The sequence below is a fragment of the Aplidium turbinatum genome, chromosome 4 (genome assembly GCF_918807975.1).
Source record: "Aplidium turbinatum chromosome 4, kaAplTurb1.1, whole genome shotgun sequence".
NCBI classification, from domain to species: Eukaryota; Metazoa; Chordata; class Ascidiacea; order Aplousobranchia; family Polyclinidae; genus Aplidium; species Aplidium turbinatum.
In genome coordinates this window covers 2,400,541-2,424,758 of record NC_137475.1, presented here as the reverse complement: position 1 = coordinate 2,424,758, position 24,218 = coordinate 2,400,541, and the positions used below count along the sequence as shown (strand labels likewise).

The following is a 24,218-nucleotide window of genomic DNA, read 5'->3' as shown; positions in this document are numbered from 1 at the left end:
TAATAAAACTACCTCCAAACTACATCATGTACAATCTAGAATATACTGCAAGTGTACAATCTAATTCAGTAGAATCAACATCATTCCGCTCCTTCTGAATATGGTTAATTTTTTATGCAAACAAAAATTAAAAACTTACATTGTTGTTTATTTATATTGTTCAATGCGGTGGTTCATGTTATGGGTGTAATGGTAATCTTGAGCCACAGTAAGGTTAACATTTTGATAAATTTAACATTTAGGTTCAATGCAAAAAAGGATGTTTTCTTAGCTTCTCTTCTTTTTCTAAGTTTGCTGATGATGTGCAAAGAAATTAGCCCCATCAATCCAGTCACTTTGAATTGTTGCTTAAAGACGTTTTATTGCTTCATGTTTAAAAATGAAAGTTACTTTTTGATATTCCACTACATTCTGTAGCGTAATTACCTCTATCTTGGCCAATTTTGACGATCCTAGCAATAACTTGTTTAGCTGAGAGTCTTGGATGCTCCATAGTGCTGGCAATGGTCTCGGTTTGCGATGCGAATGCAATGACTCCATACGTGATCACACCAGCACTATCTGCCGACAACTGGAAGAATGAAACATCAAGTTATTTCTTGTGAACGGATTGTAAACATTTTATTCAAAACACAAATAATTTTTATGATTTTACGAATTTTTTAAAGTAAAAATTAATCTTGAAAAAAATTGAAGTTCAATCTTAAAAGAAATCTCGGAAATGAAATCTCGGAAAAGAAAAAGAAATCTCGGAAATATCTCTAGTGAAATGAAAAATAATTGAAAAAAAACACAAATAAAATGAACCATGAATATTTTATCAGATTTCAATTAATATATATTTTTTCATTTCTAATGCTGCAAATATAAAATTCGTAGCCGCTACTTTCGCCACAATATAGTTCATTGTGAATAGCCTTAGAAATAATTTCACCATAAACAAGTAAAACCTAAATGAGGCTGTTCATTAGACATTTAGTTAAATAACACAATACGTTGTACTGGTGCAAATTAAGCTAAACTATCATACGATGTATCAAGTGACAATCTGCTTTTATTCCGACGTTTCGTCAATCAGACACGACTGACTTCTTCAGGGGGCTAGACCAGGTAGTGACTACCTGTCTAGCATGAAAAAACGCAGGACCATGTTGCTGTAAACCAGGGGTTCCCAACCTGGGTCCATGGCCCCCTAGTGGGCCATGAGCCCTTTTCAAGGAGGCCATGGAAAACTTTGAAAAAAAATAATTTTTTTGATTTATCATCTTTCAGTCCACTCCAACACTATATAACAAAAGAAATAAATTAAAATTTAATAAAAACACTAGTACATTTGCTTCTTCATGAAATTGTCTTTACCGGTTACTGTATAAACAAGTTTTTTTAATTAACATGACGTTTCTTAATTTTTTCAAAAGGTTAAAAAATAGGGGGGGGCATTGATTTTTCAAAATTTTCAAAGGGGGCCACGGTCTAAAAAAAAGGTTGGGAACCCTTGCTGCAAACCAATTAAGTAATCATAATTTCTTGGTCTATCATTTAGTTGTTTTTTGTTGGTCTCTTTTACACTTCACAGGATTTATTTTCAAGCCATAGGTTATCCAAAACTTTGTTTGGATTTCATGTTTCCGGATGCATCGGTGCATTGAGTGCATTTATGTTGTATATGCAATTATGCATGAAACCAAAAACTTCAGATTCGTTCGATTCCTTGCACTCTGGGAAACTAAATTTAAACTAAACCTTCCGGTGTTTGTTATTTTATACTTTTTAGGCTATTCATGAAAACAATTAAACCATAATGTAACAAAGTAAAATGCTAAGTGCATTATTTGAAAGCTGCAATTATTTGAACTGTTTAGTGTTTTCGCTTTTATTTGTTGGTCAATCGGACCATTTAAATTAATTAAATCGCAATACATGTCAGAATATTAGTTTTGCTGTAAGATCTGCTAGGTGATGAAGATTCTTCCTATAAATTTAAATATCAATGTAGCACAAAAGTTCTATAACTTGTCTCACCCGCTCAATGAGTTTCACAGCAAAAGTAAGTGAGTAATTTAAAGCATCTCTGTTCACACTTTCTGAAAGATCAATCAGAAAATATATTTCATGGCTGGCCACTGTTTTTGAAATGAACCTGCCTACGCTTTGGGTAGAAGATTGAATGTTTCGGGCACTTTCCGAAAGTTTTCGAAAAGCAGATGCAGAACTGTCCCTGTAACGTGGATCTGAAAAAAAAACAATGTCAGACTTTATTGATATCACATTGAAAATGAATACTTTACCGCTATAAATATCATAATCAATAAAAAATCAACCAGGTTTGGTAACTACAAAAATTTATTGGTAGAGCTTTCGCCGCCGTAAAGGCGGTTTCATCAGTACTTTTATTCAAATAGAATCAAAATTATTCTATTTGAATAAGAGTACTGATGAAGCCGCCTTTACGGCGGCGAAAGCTCTACCAATAAATTTTTGTAGTTACCAAACCTGGTTGATTTTTTATTGATTATTATACGTTTGGTTGAATCCTTGCACATGGATCCTACAATTATTGATGATTAGCAATTCCCATAACACCGAGAAGCCAGAACTGAGGTTAAGAGTCTGCAGAAACCTTTTATTACTATAAATATCATAGCTTTGAAATCAACACGAGCTAAATAACATAGAGAATGGCAAGAAGTTGTACTGCCTACGTCATTTACTTTTAAAACATATCATTGTTGGTATTTTGGGAGCTACATTACAAAAAGCCATTCAAGGACGATTTTTGTTGACATTTAACATTTTATCACCGATATTGTTCGTTGAAATAGCGTTATTGCTAGTTAGCAATAAGCATTTAAACTTTTTTTTCAAACAATGCAATAAGCGAAACTGTAACATAACATATTTAGAAGTGATACAAAAAATTTCGCAATTCCAGCTATTTTTATGAAATTTCTCTATCATTTGTGAAAAGATTGTATTTATACTCGTATATTGACATATCGTTTCAAAAATATTTATACCTTTTTAGACGTTGTATTGTGCACAAAGAATGGATAACAAAAGTCAAGAACTCAATTTCGCTTTTACCAGCACAATCGTTCTTTTTTTTACAAGTGTAAATATAAACTACCTGTTTTAGTCTGATGCTGCGGGTTCGCCGTGGTAGTAGCAGTTTGCCATCTTGTGTTCTGACAAACCGCTACTACCACAGCGAACCTGCAACACCTGGGTAAAACAGGTCGGTTATATCGGTACTTGTAAAATATTTGTTTCAGCTAAGCACATATGTTTGAATTTTGTAAATTGTTGTTTCGATTCAGTTGTGATGACGAGTTCTAATGAACGAAAACCGGTTCCACAAAATAAATTAAATTTTATTGAAATACTATTGTTAGTGTTAGCCTGGTCAATGTTTTAAGGTTCAGACTTGAGAAAAAAGCTATTGATTAGTTTTCTGCACTTATCTACGTTTATCAGAAGTTTTTAATTTTGTGAACTTTCATTCTGTTAACAAAAGACGATAAATTGTGGGCCCATTTCTATTTAGAGCTTTACTTTTAAAGTTTATGCATTCGTGTTTGTGGACAATCCTGTAACCCACTATCCGATTAGAGAACACGCTGCATTATTTTTCCGGAAGCCTATTGCTTTCATGAGCTCAGCTTCACAAAGAAAATAAGTCTCGTTGCTATTGAGAGAATGCTACAGTATTATGCACATTAATGAACACTGATGATAAGCTTTTACAGGCGAATTCAACATTATCCGAATGTCTGTTGCGCTTAGCCGGTGGCTGAAGCGTTGTGGTTTGGTAAATATCAATGGTGCAAGTGGGAACCGACATAACGGTTAACTTGTCCGCCACGGTATCGGTACACTTGGCTTCGATGCCCTGTTTGAACATACCTTCGAGTTTTTAAATGTGGCATTGAATCTTATTCCTGCTTGGTAATCGGAAAAAAATGGGTTTAGAATAATGATGTGCTCAATTGAGTTGACACTGTCTGCTGTAAGTTATAATTCGCGGAGAGCAAGGTACAGTTGCGATGACACAGATGAAAATCAAAACAACAAAATGATTTGTTATTAATGGAACACTTTTAAAAGTTTATTTGCTAAAGTTATGGAGTGGAAATGTTACGCATAGGAATAAGAGCCGGACTCAAGATTAAGCTGGTTTGGTTCTCCGGGTGTGCGCTTGAGCAACGCCTTCCAGGACTACTGTCCAGTCAGCGGCTTCAAGTGGAATGGAATAATTCCCTGGCAACAACGCTCCAACAACTATCGAAACTTCATTTTTTCAATTTCGGTAACCGGCCCTGCATCAGTGGTTCAAAGTCTCTACATGTTGTGAAACTGTCAAAAATATCAGAGGGTTTGTCAGTCTCTGCTTAATCAATCCGGCGATAAGAAAAACTGATGGAAATTTAACTATTGACGTGATTGTGTATAGTGTCTTGTATGCCACGTAGTAAACTATAACGTAACAACTTTGGTGCATTGTTCACGCTATCGGTTTTATACAAAACAATGTGGTGCTGGTGCTGAAACAATAATGGGAACGATGCTAATCAGTTTGAATTTTTTTTCTCACAATCTTACCCACACATTGCGGTGCACCTCCGTCGCTCCATTCGTAGTTGTATTGACAAACTTGCTTCTGTTCTCCAACCATGACCAGAAGTTTATCACATCGGAATTCAACAATACTTCCCACCTTTAAATTGTCAGAGCTCAGTTTCTTAGGAAGTGTTCTCCCACCGATAGGGGTTCCAGGATGTGGGCAGCGTGGCTCAGAGTTAAGCTCACCTGCGATTTTAAATATGTGTGAATTTAAAATTTCAACTCTGTCCTTTGCAGGCTTTTAGATCAAGATATATCAATTTAGGATAGAATTTTATTTTAACAATCAAAGTCTGACGTTGTTATCATAAATGACGCTACTTTTGACTGTTTTTCATAACCTAACAAATTTTTTCAATGTTTCGTAAATATGCTAAATATCATAATACTCTTAAATGAAACATGTTTTAATTGTTTACAACAAAACCATGCAATGTTGGCAACACTAATTAGCCTGCCATGCTAAGTTAAATAAAACTGAAGCTGAACAACTTAGAGTTGAATAAATGAATAACTTAGAGTTGAACAGCTTAGAGTTCGAACAACTTGGAGTTGAATAACTTGAAGCTGAACAACCTCATGTTGTTTTTTCAGGTCGTTGTCAGCATCAAATCAAGAAAATATTGTAAATTGTCACGATAATTGTATGGTAGGCTACAAACTTACGCTTTTGATCACAAACTGTATCCAATCCACTCCACCGTCCATTGCTCATACAAGTTCTTGTTCTGGCCCCTCTGTGGTCGTGATATCCTCGGCATTTGAGGGTAAATGTAGTATTTACGAAATACGGGCCTTTGTGGTAGTTCCCTATCTCTCCATTCATCGATTCAATAGAGGATTCAAGATCCAGACATACCACAGCTAGAAAAAAGAGCTTTGATGTTATTTATTGATAACAATTTATCATAATATAAAATATTCAATACAATCACATAATTCGATTACTACCTTTTCATTCTTTGTAACCGATTATTCTTACGTTGACAAGAGATAAGTTGTCCATCCCATGTTCCTCTTCCAGTGCACTTCCTTGATGGAGTTCCTGAGCTGAAATAAAATCCATTATTGCAGCTGTAGTACGCCACTCGATAGAATCCCTTCCCGTGGTAATTTATCGTTGCGTGATCGGAAGGAGGTGCGTCACCACAGCTAACATCTGGAAACATAGATCTTCAAAATATTTTACACTGTAATTGTTTTTTATCAACCGTTCAATTTTGCGTTTTTAAATAATACTCTTGTTTACTCATTGTTGAAGATTTAAAGATGAATTTACTTTCTACTCTGCAGTTTTCGGATGAGCAGTTTTTTGGTTTTCATGCAGTCTAATTTTCCTACATCAATAAATTTACTCTTTGCATAAATGAAACTTAGTAACGAAGTAACAACTCACCACTGTCTGAGATTCTTAAATTTAATGTGTGATATGGATAACACTATGCGTTGTAACAACTTCCTAAATAAGTGTTTGATATTGGAAAATTTTAAAAGTTGGTTTTTAATTTTGAGAGATTAATTAATTAAGAACTCTTTCATACGAAGATTAACACACGATCTCCCACAAATCCCATCACAGCGACATTTAGTTCCTGCTGGGCAATCTTTGTTGTAGAAGCAAGTCATTCCACAAGTTGTTCCAGTTACTGGCATCTTGGAATCGTCGCGTTCAGAGCATGGAACTAGAAGAACAAATTATTTTGCTGCAAATTCAATATCATTGTTTTATCAGCTATTTATTCATAATATATTTCACATTATCAATTTCAAGAAATTTATAAAAGACCAACAATCCATTTTGTTTTAACAAGATTTATTTGAAAATACACCTATGCACCTATTTGTGTAATAAAAAATATGAAAATAAAAAGGTTGATTCTCTTTTAGACCTTTTATCTTTTTATTGAATAGTATATCAGAATATCCATATACGTAAACTATTCAGTTTCATAATCTTTTTTATTTTTTTGACTTACATGTACAAATGCTTTTATCATTGTTACTCCAATCGCCTCTTTCCGTGCATAAATGGGTTACCTCCTTGTAAAGAACGGAACCAGGTTTGCAGATATATGTTGCCATGTCATTAAACTTGTAAGGCTTTTTTGCAAGGTTGTAATGCCCTGTTGAGTTTTTTCTAACAACTTCTACTTTTTCCATTTTCCTTATTTTCTTTGGTGTTTTGCACTTTATTTCTATGTATAACACAATTGATGGATTGCTAATGTGGTATTAACGACAGCAATAAACTACAAAATATTTCTAATGGAGTAACTTGTGTAAATAGATATGCTTTGTGTATGGACAAAGAAATTGTATACGCTGGTTAAATACCTTGTGTAGGGTTAGCGTAAAGCGTGAAAAGTGAAACGTAAAGCGTGAAACGTAATTGTGTTTTGTAGATTTAAGTGATCTTTGTTGTGACCATTCAGAGGGGATATAAAAGCATAGTTGGTACATACAAAAACTGCACTTTTATTTCCAATACTGAGGTCTTTGATGTAGAAGACATAATATATATGACATAGTAGCGAACAAATCTGATGTGTAGGCTACGTTGATAAAATTTCCATGAAAGAATAAAAAAAATAAACGCTTCTAAACAACGCACATCTTAGCAACAGACCACAGTTAATTCAGTATATTGATATCTGATCATGATGATGAAGACAATGACGACGACAATAATTTAACATCAGCATCATCATCATCAGATGACTTCTAATGATAAAAAATGCCCACCCTGATATCTGACATGGTTAAGCTTTTGGCGTTGTGAACGATGAAACGACAAAATCAAAATGCGATGATTTGACTCTTGAGTTTGTGCGCTTTAGCAACAAATCTTAAACACAACTTTTCATATCGTCAGACTAATAAACTAATGGCGTAACTCATTTTTTCTTGTTTTGAGATAATCGAAAAAAAATGTCTACACGGTTGTTTTTATCATATTTATTGTACAGTTAAACGAAAATAGCATGTCGACACAAGTACAATGAGCATGTATACTTTGATTTGCTTCATTTTGCATCCCATAATGTGCTGGGATGACTTAGGCCATTTTCCGAATGCACAGTCATGACTTGGGCCATTTGATATTTTGAGTTTATCAATATAAGTTTTCTAACGGTGACGTAATAACAGTAATAATATGACTAGAATTAAGAGGAAAATCCCTAGTAGCAACTCCAATCTAACGATAGGAGTTATACTTTATGCTAGACTGCATATTTCGCCCAAAAACAGTTCAGAGTTGGCAAGACAAGCTGAATAGGCTACATTATTATCAGTGATGAGGCAAATTATCAAAAAAGGAGTGGCACCCTGTTGGATAACATGTTTCATAGATTAGAGATCATTATATTTCCTCAATTTGATTGGAAGATGGCTTGAAAAAATAGAAATCGATGTAGTGTCACCTAAGTGTGGTTGTGACCGCTGTGGCAGATCCTCCCACTATGCAGCCTCACATAATGGGACCTTGTACAATACCTTTCCACTGTTTTCATGATTCAGGCTTCTAAGATCATGAACCGTGGGAGCTCCAGCTTTCTTTTCAGGCCTGATACTCAACAAGCATTATCCATCGATTTTCATAAAATCGCTGTGTTGCATCCTCTGTACATTGTTGGGATGCGGTCTGATCCTGGCATTCTGGATAATCTCTCGTCGTAGAAATGTCGTTTACCAATTTTCGCTCGATAGTACTGTGCATGCTATCGCACTCCATTTGAGTGTGACCAGCCACGAGGTACTTCTGAGTAATAGCGATGCCATGCTTCCATTCAAGGGCACAGTAGGCACTAGAGACATTAAAGTTTCTATTTTAATATCCACATCCATCACTCCAAATAACTATTCTGAGAATTAATTAAGTATCCAACAATGGCTTTCTTCAAAAACCTGCCTTGGGTGCAAGAAGACTCTGAGAAACGGTGCATTGAGAAGATCTGACCTGTATCACAGTGTGAGGTAATAAGTCGCACAACCAGAGTGCTAGAAAAATGAAGCTTTTCAAAGGAACAGAAAGAAAACAGATTGATTTAAGTAGGGTAGTTACTTGAAAATGGCCAAGATTACGATACATGGAATAGAAAAAAACATAATTATTTTGTGCTAAATTAATCGTCTAGACTTGTGATGAAGTGGAAGCTCAATTTCTGTACAATTTATATCGTCGTCTGCTGAATATCTGCTCTGTTGGTGGAAAGCTTTACTTTCAGCCAACGATTAAAGAGATTTGTAAAATGGCCTAAGTCATGCGTTTGAGTTAGGCCATTTGACATTTTTACAAAAATACCACTTTCTCGTTAACGTAGGCCTTAGAAAATTATGTGATAGATGCGCTATATTTTAGGGACCTAAAAAACACTAATATCTCAATTTCGTCAAAAAGTGAGTTACGCCATTATTTTATTAGTCTGACGATATAGTTTGCATCAAGTGGATAAATTATTTAGACTAGAAAATTTCAAAACATTCTCATAATCAATCGATAATAATGTGATTTATAATCTATGTCATTAACCAAACCTGGTGAAATACATGATAATCCGCATTCATGACTGCAAACGCATTTAAGCCCATTTCTGCACTCCATGTTGCTAAGGCAGGATTTGAAACACCTTCTGTTTACTGCCTTGGCTGCATCAAGATCCCGTTCAGGGCATTCTATAACAATCATTGTGGGTTAGACTCTTGCACTAATTAGTGTCTAGTTTATTGCAAACGTCCAATAAATTTTGTAAGAGACAAAAATACGGGTAAAACGGTTTTCAATCTCTTTACAATAGCTGTCATTATCTGTTTTTAAAGTGTATAGTAAAATTTAAACCAGAAGTTCTGGAACTGTGCATCACGACGCTCTGGTACGTTATTTAAATTCCAAAGGCCAATTCAATATTATCATTACTATAATTTAAATACAACTATCATTATCATTATCAACTATCATTTTACTAAAAAATATTTATAAATTACTATTATACATTTCATGCGATAAATGACGAAAAATCTGATCAAACATTTTTCAACTTAGCCTTTACCTAGTTTCGTGGAAGCTATCGAATTTACGAATGTCAGGACATGCAATGCTGATGCACCAGTACAGTTTGTTAATGATCATATACTCAAGGTGTTCCTTACCTGAAAAACTGTCACCTTGAACAGCATTCCACACACAGAGAATTATAAACGCAAAAATGGAAATAAACTTTAACTTTAACATCATGAGACTAAAACGCTAACAAAAAGCAGAATTGGTTTAAAAATGCCTCCTTGACTCACTCATGTATTTATAAGAAACTTTTTTATTTGGGCTTCAGCCAATCTATTAAAAGTCCCCCAAATTCTCATAATAGTTCAATAACTGCCTTTGAAATAAATGTTTTACTAAACGCTAAACCTTTTCCAGAACATTTTATGTTTCTGCAAATATACCGTATCGAGATAGACATCTGCAAATGTTTAATCAATATGGAAAGGTTATATTTACAGTTTCGGCAGTTACAATTGTCACAAATACTTTTATATTTGCATGTTTTATAAAAACACAAACAAAGTATAAGAAATTCGTTTCCTGTCAAGTCTAAACTGGGTTTGTTGTAGAGTCACAGCTATGAACGTTTTGAAATTTACGTTGAATCAACATATGAAAGTCTTGGGTAAATCACTCGCCTGTCTAGCTGCACAGCTTGAAATCATCTGCAGGTCGCGTTATGTGAGACTTCTTGCGTGTTGAAGGTGCTTGTGACGTCATTGTATAAAGGAAGCGAGCAAGCTTTCAACGCGAAAACACTTTTTGTCAAATTGGAATCTCTATGCACTGGTTGCTTTTATTTGCAAGCTTCATAGACAATCATTGAATATTTTTGAATGATATGGCTAGTTATTTGCACAGAAACGTTGATAGGGTATTGTTCCAGATCACTCGGGTAGCTGCATATCAATCGATATTAATAAATAGTAAAATCAGGCGAAACAGGCAGAAGCAATGAACGAGCTCATGGATATGATGCTGAAAGAAACAGAAGCTGTATCTATTACAATTTCGCCATTGCACACAATTTAGCTAAGAGTTAGTGAACACCTTTGCTTTATAACATTTTGATAATTACAGTAAAAAACTGCTACAGAAAAAACCCGATTTCGCTTCAGCTACTTTGGTTCGTTTACCGCCAAAGCTATGTTTGTTTTTTATTGTAAATTACAATATTTCTTTCAGATTATTAGCATTTATTGAAATGAAAAGGGTTTATTTTAATTGTTTACTTGCGTTTCTCATAACGTTGACTTACGGTAAGTAGTTTTCTATGATCGATTGAGGGCATTTATATTTTTAGACTATCGAAAAACTTTTGAGGCTTTAAATGTGGTGGCTGTTCGTGTCATTGAGCCATTGATTGAAGCCAACCCTACCACTCAGATTTATGGCTTCATTTTTTACCTTGTATTTGAAATTTGGTTGCTTGTAACTAACTTCATTCACTGGGTGCAGTTGGATAAATAGTCAGTTGTGTTGTATAAAAAGAAGAGGATTAAACCATCATCGACAGATCTTGCTTCGTATTGGTTACATTGATCAACACACAATTTGGGACCTGAAATGTTAAGCCTACTGTTAGGAGTATTTTGTGGAGCTGAATGTCCTGTTACCAATAGAATTTTTTTAAATAGAAAGTGTAAAAATCAAGACTTGTAATGTAAATATCAATTTAAAGACTCCTATCTTTGATTGTCATATCATGTATAATTGATTATCGCATAAACAAGATAATAAATTATGGTTGCGTTTAAGAAATGAAAGCTTTCAATATTACTGCAATTAGTGTTTATTTTTGTAAGGTTGTTGTTGTCATCAGTTACGTCACATGGGCTGGGGACCCACTGCTTTGCATTTGCGATTGTTTAATAAAAGTTTTTCAATAACTCCGTTTTGCTGATATCAATGAAAAATTTTTCTTTTGCTGTGATTACTTATAGCCGTTTGTTAGGAGCAAAATGTCATCTGGATAAAATTAAGGCAACTTTGATATTTTCTTCTAATTTATAATGCATCTTAGATTCTTGTGGCATTGCCGCTTCTAGCACCGTGGCTTGTGTGATTCTTTGTTAACGATTTCGCTTGAAAGAATTTTCTATGTTTTGTTACGTCACAGTCAAGGCGAAGCGATGACTTCCTGTTGATATTAAAAACAAGCTCTTGATAAATTTGAATCCTGACTAACTTTCAAAAGTAATTCTGACATATATGCGTGAATAACTTGACATACTATTAGTGAATAAAATAATGTATACCTGCTTTCGCAGTTAGATTGGCAGAGTGTAAACGATGTTCCCAACGTGATTTATCGCGGGTAGAAGAAGGGAGGAGATGTACAAAATCGTGCGCGACCACAGAAGATTGCACGGGTCCGAGGAAGAGATGCATTTGTGACGATGTCTGCGGCATGTCGTGTTTAAATCCAAGTTAGTGCTGTCTTTGTTGTTTCACGACTTTGTTGGAATGTGAATTTGTTTCAAACTTTCTCTCATGATACTAACTTACAATTTAACTTTTGGTCTTCTTTGCGACTACACTGACACTATCTGCTTTGTAAAGCGCTGGAAAGAAAACCGTAGGGTAAACCTATATGCGATGATTAGAGCGCTATATATAGACACACGTTATTGTGATTATTTTTGTAGCAATTACTTGTCTTAAAATAAATAGTTTCGTGCAAAATGAAACAGTACAAATCAGGAGGTTAATTTTTGATGAGGATTTTATGGCAAATGCGCTTTACTCTAGGGACATTTACGGATTGAAATTATTCATATAACATAATTTTTGTAAACCATCAAACAAGTCCGTAAACACTTATTTATTTTTATTTGCATCAAACCAATCGATAGGTTCATATTTGCAACACAACACGCACAACAAAATATTAAACTCGAAGTTAATTTCAATAACGAAATCAAAATACAATGCTCTTGTGAAAAAATCAGAAAAGCTATCAACTGCGAAAAGCTTCATCAAGATACTACAATTTATGAAAAGCATCAAAATGGCAGAGAACATTGATGAATAAGAATTTTGCGTAGTAGATTACTGTACTGCATCAAGGGTGAAAATATTTTGTTATTTGAGTATAGCCATGTCTCCTAACATTCGCAAAGCATCGTGGCATGCAACGAGAGTAATGAATTGCATTAAAGTTGACATGTAAAACAGAAAGACAATGCGCCTTAATAATTAGTTGTAATATTGGTATCATTGATATTATTACTTATGTTGACAGATCTAACTTGTCGTGCTGTTACCGGTTTTGAAAATGGAGCTGTGAGTGGCGAACGAAGATACAAAGATAAAATAACCTACACTTGTAACCGAGGTTACGTTTTGAAGGGAAACTCCAAACGAACCTGCAGAGCAGACAAGAAATGGACCGGGTCCGATCCACTTTGCGTAGGTTAGTTATGAAGATCCATTGTGAGTCACGAGTTAACTCGTTTCCCAACAAACACTACGTGTCGATATAGTTGTGGCAACGTTGAGTTGATAACGTAGATAATACGTTACGTTAACGTTAGTTTCTAATAGCATTTATGCAGCAAAATTATGTCGCTACAACGTTGGGTAGGACGTTAATTTGATGTTGAAAACCCATATATGGAGCAACATCACTGTTACTGGGTTGTTACACGTCTACAACTATTTTGTGCGGTAGAAATGTGACCATAGACGAAATCCACTGCTATTAAGGGTGAGTAATTACGTGAAATGCATTTTTTACAAAAGTAAACTCTTTATCATACGATTTATAAACATACTTTGCACAGATACAAATTGTTTAAGATTTTGCAGCAGTTCGATGATTAACGAAAGGCATGTTTCAAAAGTTATGATTATCGTATGCGATGACGTTGAGACCACGTAGATGAAAATTAATGGCCAATAATTTTCAAACTGAACAAGATGAAAATCATTTATGTTGGAACTAAAAACATACAGACTTTTCTCACGTAACAATACACGCATGAAACGACATCCCACTATTAAGGTTGCTATTACCCGCAATCTAACCTCACACAAAGATATACTGTCCTATATCACGAGGCTCGATAGCAAGCAATCTGACTGTAAGTTATCAAGTATAGATGTAAATGGTTTATTAAAGTGAAATGAAATCACCATGTCACTTGACTTTTTTTGTCAACAATCTCTGCAATTCCATGTAATCAAAATGGAAGAGAAGAGGAGGTTTTCTGAAATAACATAAAAAGCACAAATCCCGCAGTTCCCTTACCACAAACTACAAGGAAATAATGAGTAATATGTGTTTTTATATTGCCACATACATCGTAGATAAGCGTTGAGCTTAAAGGGGCAGACAAGTCCATTTTCAAATACAAACTGAGAGTTGAAATGTATGAAATGGATATTCAAAAACACGTTTTACTTGTTTTTGTGAACAAAAAACTCATTTGTTCTCACGCAATCTTGAAACAAAGGTTTGGTTTTGCAATTCGAACACACACCGCATCAAGTGTTATCGAAATATTTTTTTCCTTGCGTGACGTCATAACCAGACTCTGCAAAAATATTTTGCGGGTTTGAGGTGTGCTATGCCTTTGCAGCAGTAGATAAAATTATCCCAAGTAACAATTTTAGCTCAGATACAGTTTATTGTAGCCTTGATACTAGCTTACATCATTTTAGAGACCACAGTCACATGTTATTGCACGTTTAATTTAAGCAGTTACACTAAACCTTGCACTGTTTGCAGGAAACAAGCAAATGCCATTATTTTCTTGCAGTGCTACAGTATGGTTTTGATGGGATTTAATAAGAAGAGGTTTAGACAGTCAAGGGTTGTAGAGGCTTAAATTTATTATTTTTCATGTTTAGTCATGTTTGTGTGAACAACAGGCCTATCAGACAGGCTAAACTTGTATGCCTACTTTAATATGCATGCTTTCCTAGTGTTATACCTAGGGCAACCAAAAGTCAATAAAGTCAAAATTTTTCTGCCTTGTTCAAAGTTTATAAAACGTCCATAAACTAAATTTCAGGCTGACACGAAGAGTCGTTTCAAAGTTATTAAGTAAAAAAAAAGTCAAAATTCATGGTTAGGTCAAAATTTTCTTTAATGTAGTTTTTCTTCTCTCTATTGATATTTTATTAAAGCTACACAGATACTGATTTTTTGTTGCAGTTTCTGTTGCTTTTCTGACGTAATAATCTATTTGTTGCAATTTCTGAGGTAATAATCTTGTTTCGCCTACTACTGACGATTGACTAATTGACTATTAGCCAACTACCCTACTATTGATGAGTTGGTTGCCAGGGTTAAAGCAATGACCATTAAAAACAGGTCAAAAAGAGATAGTCTTACTTCCATTGGCCAACCTCCACAACCAAATGTAACTAGATTGGGCACTTGGTTGAAAGCTACTTTCTATTCTTCAAGAAGTCTACCAGAAGTAAGAAGTATTGTGGAAGGCTTCCATGATAGTGGTGTATTGCTACGGCGTGCTCAAGATGCTGTAAAAGCTCCCTATTTAGCTACTCACCTTGTATAAATAGAGGAGCCGTACAGTGCACTGTTTAAAATAATTCGGAAGATTGAAGACAGCCGTTACACCATTTAAGAAGCTTACCAGAAAATGACGTCTCTTAACTTTCGTGTTGATGGCTGCCAAATTGGAAAATATATTCACGCAAGAATCTCAAGGAATGACATCAAGTGCATTGTGAAAATGGGGCGAGATGATATTTCACCACATTTATGTATAGCCTGCTGAGGAACTCCCAAGCAACTTCTGTATCAGCAGAGAGAATTAAGCTTCTCTATTTTAGGAAAATGTTTTGCGAGAGACAGGAACTTGAAAGACGATATAATGTGAAACATTACTTGTTGAAGTATAATACTGCAGAACCCTCTCAATAATTTCGAGATATTTAAAGACACTCCATGTTTATCTTTTGCAGTTTTTCGAGTGACTTTCATTACCTGTTCGTAAGCTGTGGTGTCGTTGAGTCTTCCACATTTTTCTTATATTTCATTAGAAAAAGAAGATATCCTTACCTAACGGTTTGATTTCTTATACGTGCTTTGTATTTCGCACTTGGGTTGCAAAAGCAGAAAGTTATTGGTCAAAATTAGGTCAAAATTTGTAAATTATAAAGTCAAAATTTCAAATTTTTAGGTCATAAAATCGGTTGCCCTAGACCGTATATGAACAGATTAAGCTAAACCTGTTACAGTTTTGTACTTATCATGCCAAGTCGATGTGTGGTATATGACTGTTTATCTGGCGGTTCTTATATCGATAAATTTTCTTCTTTAAAATTTCCAAAAAATCGTACAAGAAAATTGAAATAGGACAAGTTTGTAAACACCACAAGAGTATGGCCAGGGCCAACAGAGACCAGCACAATATGACGACTTCATTTCAAGGAAACAGATTTTTAAAATCTTCTTCAATCATGGCACTTGCCACACACCTTAACACTTTGCTGCTCAAAGGGAGGCCAGATTTGGCCCCCCCCCTCATATTTCCTTTGATTACTTGAAGCACAGTAACGTCATGCACTTGGTTTTTCTTGACTTTTCCTAAAATTGCCAGGCGGATCTGATGATATTAAATTTGATGCTAAAAGTTGTGTAGTTTTCTTGTAAATTCAAGATTTTGGTGAATTTTTGCTATTTCTAGCTAACTTCCAGCAAAGCGTGAAATGGATTACATTGCGATAACAAGCCATAAGCTCATAATTGCTTCGTGCATCGACATGCGCGAGCAGAGAGAAACATCCTCTTGTTATCCTTTGTTTGGTTTGACCTCAATAATACAAAGCGCGTTATTTCTTGTGCTACAAAAGAAACGCCAGTGATCACAAAGTTGTTAATTAGAAACAATAATAGCAAACGTTTTTTTGCGTTATCAGCTCTACAAAGAAGAATAGCAATCCACGATCAAAATAGTAAGCTATGTAGGCCACAAACTATTGAAAACAGTTGTTTCAAGCAGATAATATTCATTGACGAATAAAAAACGTTACAATAAGAAATCTTCCCTTGGGTAAAGACACGAAAAACCTGGTTTCGAAATAAACGTTCAATGGAAATGCTCTCATTGGCAAAACTTGCAATTGAGGAAATGTATCACTGCAAATGCTTTTGGGAGAAGCTGAAGAAATAGCGTTTTTGCAAAAACGTGAGATACACTCAAAATTATGAGATAGGCTCCATTTACACGTATAGCAGCTACTGTAACTCGATGGCTACATGTCCCTTCTCTGTTTTATGTCGCCTACTTGTTGTTATGTCCTGCATTTTGTTTCACAGTGCACTGTGTGTTGTTCCAAAGAGCGCAAAATAAAGATGATAAGGCCTCGTCTATACTACAAAATATTTTGTAATGCAGAAGAGGCATAAAGCTAGGCGTCACATAAGACAAACAACAAATCAGTTTTCTTGATCATTGATTCAACATCTGAATACATTGCGGCAATGTATAAGAGGCTGGCTATTGTGAAGACCGGCCATTTATAAACGATCCGATTATACCAAAAATGGGACAAACTAGTGGATCAAAGAATGAATAAACAATGCTGAGAAAACTAAATCTAAATGACGAACATTACCGATGTTTCCATTTGTCTTGGAAAAATGCTGTCTAAACTTATCAACAAAAAATACAGTAAATAAGGATTCCGAAAGCAGAATTTGCTCGACTTTGGCATGAATTTAGTGAGACATCTAATAATTCCACACATACAATAACGCCTCTCAACGGCTGTAAGATACATAATCAACCTGGTTCTGGACGGTTTGTGTAACAGTTTAGGGGAAGACACTACTTGAAATAATGCACCACACAAAAGTTTTCAATGAAGACTGATTCTAAAAACCAATGTGGATTGTGCAGCACAGTGACCTCAAGTTTAGGACAGAAAAGGCACAAAAATATCACGATAAAAACAAAGACCTTGTGGGAAATTGTCGAGAATCATAACACGATGCAAATAACATAAACGCGTAGTTTGCATGCTGCTCTAAGCTGGCTGGCAACCACAAAGGTAGATAATAAAGGCAGTTTATACAGTAATTCGATAACAGCGCAATAAACTTTATAAATACGTAAACCGACAATTTTCTTTTACAAACGTTTTACGTCTAATAGCAAATTTTCCCCAACAAATTTTGTGAAGCGCTTGCAAACCACGGTTTTGTGAAATAATTCATCATAATTATTATTTTTTTACTTTTCGGATGTTGCAAAACGTCATCAGCAAAATCACAAAAAAACTTTTCATTACTTCAATGTAGTAGGCCTAAGAATTTTTTATAGAATTGTAGCAACGTTGTTTCAACAAAGAAGCCATTTTTCAGCATTATAAAGTAATGGAAAGTAACTTGCAATCCTGCAAATGTTTGGAAAGAATCTAAGAAGTCTTCTCACAATCTGGCACAAAATGATTATGTTTATTGTATCTATGCAATATTTTTTACGACAAACTTTGAAGCTTCGTTATATCATTTTTACTTTTGAAGTCAAAAGTTAATTTTTTTTTGGCCAGAAACATAATCGCTGCCTTGCTGAATGTCGCCTTTACGCGTACGGTATCTATTGTGTTTCAAACAATAAGGACCCAGTCAGCAATTCAGTCCTTTTACATTGATTCAACATTTGTAAACGTTAAATTCATGTACATTTGCTAACTGTGGATTTATTTCACATTTCCTTTGTTTACGCACGTTCCTCACTTCTTTGTTGCATTATTTCGACGTTGGCGGACTAAAAATGTATTTTCAAATTGATTGACACAATCTTCAATAAAAAGTGAGCTTCGAACTTAGCTTTGTTGATGTAAATGCTGTATTTTTAGTGGATGTAATTCATGAGTCATGTTTATAAACACCCGTAAGCGAAATGACTTATAATGTGGCCTGCATGATATTTGTGATGCGACTTGACACAAATCCACAATTTCAAAAGCACCTAATTTGAACTTAGAAATTTCAGATAATTTCAACAGCTTGTTCAATTGTCTTCTCTCTACTAAAAATATTCATACCACAAACTCAATTGTAGACCTAAAATACACAAACGAAGATGTAAACAGCTATTCAAGTAGGCTAAGGTGTTACTTATGAAAAGTTTGGTTCCATAAAACAAGAAGCTATCCATAAGTTTCGGAAAGCATTAGTTTAGGACAAAAATAGAAAACAACAAACGCAGTTTTGTTTGTTTTCAAATTCGTGTAACAATATTACTCTGATTGCATATAACTGTTTTAGAATTAATGAGTAGCCTACAATAAGATTTGCTCGCATGTCGTAAATCTTTATCCATACAATGAGTCGGCACACCGCACACACACTTCGTGCGGTTGATCGATTTCTTTGTTCCTTCAGAACTTTGCATGAAATCAGATTAGCACGGTAATTAAATTGCGGCAAGATAAATCAAGATTGTCGTTTTTGGGTACCTTTGCAAAAGTTGAAATATCAAGTTTAACATATAAAATTTTAGAATAATGACTTTTCAAACTTATAGACAAATGATTTTTTTTCTCGCCAGAGCAACTTCTGTTGAAATAGCACCAGCGGATCACACGTAACAGCTGATTGAATTTGATCCAAAAACGGCCCCCCCTTGAGCAGTTAACTTCCAAAAAAAGGTTGAAAAACAAAGGGTTAAATTAAACCCTAATGCATGCCCTTCAAATTTTCTAAAAAAAAATCCATTTCAACAACTGTGCAAGCAAATCCATTTCAACAACTGTGGAGTCAAGGTCCAGTGAGGGACAACTCCACGTTACTTGTAATGCCGTAACACAATACGACGTATCAGATTTTCGTGTTTGTTTGTCAAAAGGATACCAAACTACCATGAAGCCAAGGAGTGCGGCGAAAGGTAAGACACTTTAACTCTATAAACTAGCATGTGAAACAACACCGGTGTGTATTGTAATAGCTAAGGAAAGAGAAGTGAGGCCAAAAAATTACAACACTGTACTTGCTTTGCATGACTTTGAATATGTTTATTTCAGCAACTCAGACAAATCCACCAGTATCAACACAATCTGTAGATGTGACATGCAACTTGCAAAGAAAGAAAACGAAGTGCACTAGATTTCCTTGCTTCCACTTCCAAAAAGCAAGAATGGCTTTGCAAGACATATCTTTTGATACGACGTATCAGATATAGTTGTGAAAACCTGGGGTAAGTTGATGAACAAGTATACTGTTTTCTGTTGGGACATATTTTATTGGGTTTTCTGATGTATGGAAGCGATAAAATACACATAGGCCTATTGTATGCGGAAGGGCTCAATCTTTTCCGGAAAATAATATCATTGAGAATGAAGTTATTCTGCACTTTGAGTTGTATTGCAGGAAAATGAAATGAATGAAACAAGGTACGCTCCAACTACCAACGGTTGGATTCTTTTGGTATGTTTCATTGCAGACCATTGTACTTTGCAACAGGTACGGAGGCTCATGATACATTTTTTGAGCTTGTCAACAAACGGCAACATTTGGCAAACTAGACATGGAGAAGCTAAGCGCGTTTTCACCAAACCTGAGGCTTGAAGCATTTCACAGTCTTCTTATCTGATTTCACTCAAAAAATGCAATTTGTTTCATTCCTTGAGATGCATGCCAGGTACCTTTTTTAAAGGTCATGTCAAGAGCCTCTTGAAGAATGTATCGGGGCGAAAGGGAAACATTGGCGGAATACCGAGAAGAATGGGAGAGCATATTTCCATGCATGTATTCCATGTTTCCATACATGTATGCATAGGCGTAGCCAAGGGAGGGCGAAAGGGGCCATGCCCCCCCAAATTTTCCAAGTTTGGATTCCGAAGTTGAGCCCTTTGTTGAAAATGTAATAAAATTTGTAGAAATTTATAACGTTTTCCAAGACATCTGGCTATTAACACCCACAAGGACTTGTTTTAGACACACAGAAATACACCAACAAATTTTGCAAATCGTAAATCGCGCAAAATTTACGCGATTTACTGGAAGCAATTTCAGAATGGCTCAGAAGTAGCTTTTTATCTGCTAATAAATTTCATACAAATATTACCCTAAAATTGTTTCCAGAAAGCGCTATAATCCATTATTTGAGTGTAATTTTTCAAAAATTTTCCGCGGGAGCATGCCCCCGGATCCCCCTACAATACGCGTGCCTTCGGCACGCTTTAAACCTCTACCAGTTTTATTGCTTCCCTTGCTCAACCCACCAGGATACGCCACTGCATATCAAGTGGCGATGGCTTAAATTAAACACTTTGTTGTTTTCTTCAATTCATCAAATATTTGGTCCCCCCAAAAATTTTTTCTGGCTACTCCACTGCATGTATGCTCAGACTTTTGCATCCAGATGTCTCTGGTGCAATTGCATCTTATTTTTCACGGTTTTCTAACGACAACCCGACTTAAACGATGTAGCAATACTTAAAAATGGGCAATCATGTTGTATTATATTAATGTAACCAACAGTTGTTTTTACAGACGTTATAGGCACATTGCCTATAGACAGTTTGTTCGCTGGATCTGGGGTTACCTTGGTCGTTCAATCCGTGTGCCTCTGCCGTCATGCGTCGTTTCGGCCATTCGGTCGAAATTTTCAAGTGAAGATAGCAAATATGTTGGTTTTATATATCCTGATTTGAAATAAAAAAGAAGTCACAATTCGAAGTCTGCTTCAAAAAAAGCTTTGTCGTGTGCATAAAGAGAGTGATTTTTGTACATGTACAGTAAGGTATACATCAGAGGTCTTCAGCAAATGTTTCTAGTTCTTTTTAGACTAATATGGTGCTCACCTAAGCTAGTTGCCTTCAAAGTTCATTTTATCAACTAGGCTACTAAGCTGCTTAAAATCGATATAAATAGCTCATTGTATAGCGTCTTTCGCGCCCAGCGATTTTGCACGATTTGACCACAAAACCCAGGTATGTTTGCTATTTTTTCTCTAACTTTAACGAGTTGACACGCGTAACACCGATTGTGTATTTTGACATGGAATATCTCATTGGAAAGACAATTTCATGTTCTGACTATAGATGTTAGAACCTACTTTCCTAATACAACATATTTGAAGATACAGTGTTTTCAAAATGTGTACTTTTTTAACTTTTTTGTTTGTTGAAAATTTTGTGAAAATGAAGTATCTTACAAAAAAAATACTCCCACCTTTTCTGTAGAAGCTAAAAAGATTTTTTTTTCAGTGGACTTCCTAATGATATGAAATGTCAAGGAAAAATCAAACATGCCTTGTTCCTTTATATACATACTTTTCTTTTAACTGTTGGCTAAAGTAACCACACTTTGTCCAATTTGAGCCCCTTTTTTTTTTGAAAAACATGAGAATATCAATAAAATAAGCATTTTACAAGGGACCAGTAAATTTATAGCTATTCTGCTACAAAGACAAAGTCTTATATCACATATTAAACAGCATCATTTAAAATGATGCTGGGCGCGAAAGAGGTGCGTAACTGGTTCACGAAAACTTTGTAACAAACCAAATTTACGACTTGAACAGAACTCTTGCCTATATTGGCTACAACTTTTTGATGCAATTTCAGGCAATAGATGCGCTTAGTTAAAATGAATTTTTACGTGTTTTGAAATTCCCAAGTTACACTAAAAATGCAGCAATTTTAACAACGTTTTCCTTGAATTATAAAATGTTTTTACGTGTACGCAATAAACTAAACCCTAAAAGGCTCCATGACATCAGCAGATTGTTACGTCACATCAGCTTGAAACCGCCGAGTTTTGCTAAAGCTTTTGAAATCATCAAGAAATACTTTCCAAAACAAAGTGTTTTCCTAAAATTGTTTCAAACTAAGAAAAGTTTCAATTAATTAATTTGCAGTTCATAATTTTTCAAGCGAAACTGGCATCCAGCCGAAACAGCCAATCAATTATCAACATTGCTATTCACAAAGCATTAACTTCATAGGGCTAAGGCAGTGTAGAGAAAGTATCTTACATATAACATGTGCAGAGCTCATAAAAATTAAGCGTTTTCAAGGTGCAGCCCTGCCAATGTGGTTCCAAAGTGTCGTTTTGTTAGTAGCTTATAATGACTCAACTTTGCTGAGAATTCAGTCCTAAAATTCCATGGAGTTTAATCAGAGAGTCTTAGGAAGCGTGGGCAACTTGGAAAATCCGTTCTATTAACCCTTTAATGCCCGGACTACTTTCTACAAACGAAAAAAAATTTTTGTTTGTTTTTTAGTGACATTTGTGACCCAATAAATCCATTTTTATCAAAAATTTTATTTTTTGTGTTTTAAATAAAAAATTAAAAAATGTTGCCAAATGGCTACATTGGGCATACAGAGTGCGCAAATATGAAAATTCTTAGATACAAATTATCCTGTAAATTCGATCGCTGAAGGTCAAAAACCGAAGAAGAAATGTTATATGCATTTTACAAAGAGTAACCAGAAAACTAAAATGGCTTTAAGATTCTTTGGCCGGCTATTTGCAATTTATATTATATTCCTCCGGAGGAATTTGCTGACATTTCGATTACAGATGCTCTATCAAGGGATTCACTTCGATTGTCATAGCCTTCCACGTCTCTTTTCTTCATCTGTGTTATCATTGAAGTGCATGCAACAGCGTTTCAAATCTGTTGTGTGGCATTCAGTCAGCTATTAGAGAGTATCTCGTTCGTCTTTCCCATTACATCCTTCTCGAAGGCAGGAGGAGCACTCCTATATGTGTAGGAGGAGCACTCCTATAAGCTTTTTCATTTCAGCAATAGATGTAATCAAGACATGTCCGTCTTTTTGATGAGCGTAGAGTTTTGATTCACGGACAATATTTCCAAACAGCTCGTCATCAAAACTTTAAAAAATACTCCAAAGGGGTTTCATATTCAGATAGAGTATACCCTTGATCCTCCCACTGATAAACTGGGTTTAAATACCTCCTTCTTCCACGTATACTGGCGTTTTGTGGTTTTACTGGTTGAGCGTTTTGTCGGCTGAACCTCTTTCACACTTTCCTCAACCACTTCAACTTGTGGCTGTTTTGTAGTAGAAGGCGCCGAAGATAACCTTGATGAAGAAGTAGGCATTTCGCATCTTCATCGGACTTATCCTCTTACTCTGAAATGTCACCAGCGGGCACAACTATCGCAATATCCCATTCAACACCAAATCTACATTATTTTCATCAATTGTAGATAATTCAGGCAGCGTTACAGTAAAGAACGTATCTGCATAAAAAGTAAAAAAAAAAATCAGAAATTTGTTCTATTCCATGGAATTTGGACTCTTTCTACGCCCAATGTAGCCATTTGGCTACATCAAAATTTCGGGTAACATAACTAAGATTAAAAACATTAACTTCAAAATTAAAGTATTTAGGCTAGTTATTTGTTGATATGACTTTGTGAAAACACACAAAAGTGCAATCATTTCTTCAAATAAACAAATCTGCAGTGCTCTGAAGCTGCCTCATTTTCTGACTATTTCAACTTTTCAATGGTCACCTCATCACCATGCTTTCTTCGGAAGGGAGTTGTGGGTAATTAGTGTTTCCAATAAATTTCTTTGCTATTATTGTCTTCAC

At 35.2% G+C, this 24,218-nt stretch overlaps 1 protein-coding gene across 1 annotated transcript in view; it reads right to left on the bottom strand.

The window, feature by feature from the left end:
• The window catches only part of LOC145768356 (complement factor B-like), a 42,364-nt gene extending 33,057 nt beyond the window's left edge, over nt 1-9,307 (bottom strand). Inside the window, exons 1-8 of the mRNA XM_082579832.1 lie at nt 9,157-9,307; nt 6,597-6,815; nt 6,162-6,302; nt 5,603-5,779; nt 5,287-5,484; nt 4,600-4,806; nt 2,023-2,231; nt 427-571 (exon numbers count right to left, since the gene is read on the bottom strand). Coding sequence (XP_082435958.1) covers nt 427-571; nt 2,023-2,231; nt 4,600-4,806; nt 5,287-5,484; nt 5,603-5,779; nt 6,162-6,302; nt 6,597-6,815; nt 9,157-9,307 — 1,447 coding nt within the window. The remainder of the gene's footprint in view (nt 1-426; nt 572-2,022; nt 2,232-4,599; nt 4,807-5,286; nt 5,485-5,602; nt 5,780-6,161; nt 6,303-6,596; nt 6,816-9,156) is intronic.
• Nucleotides 9,308-24,218: the final 14,911 nt, after the last annotated feature.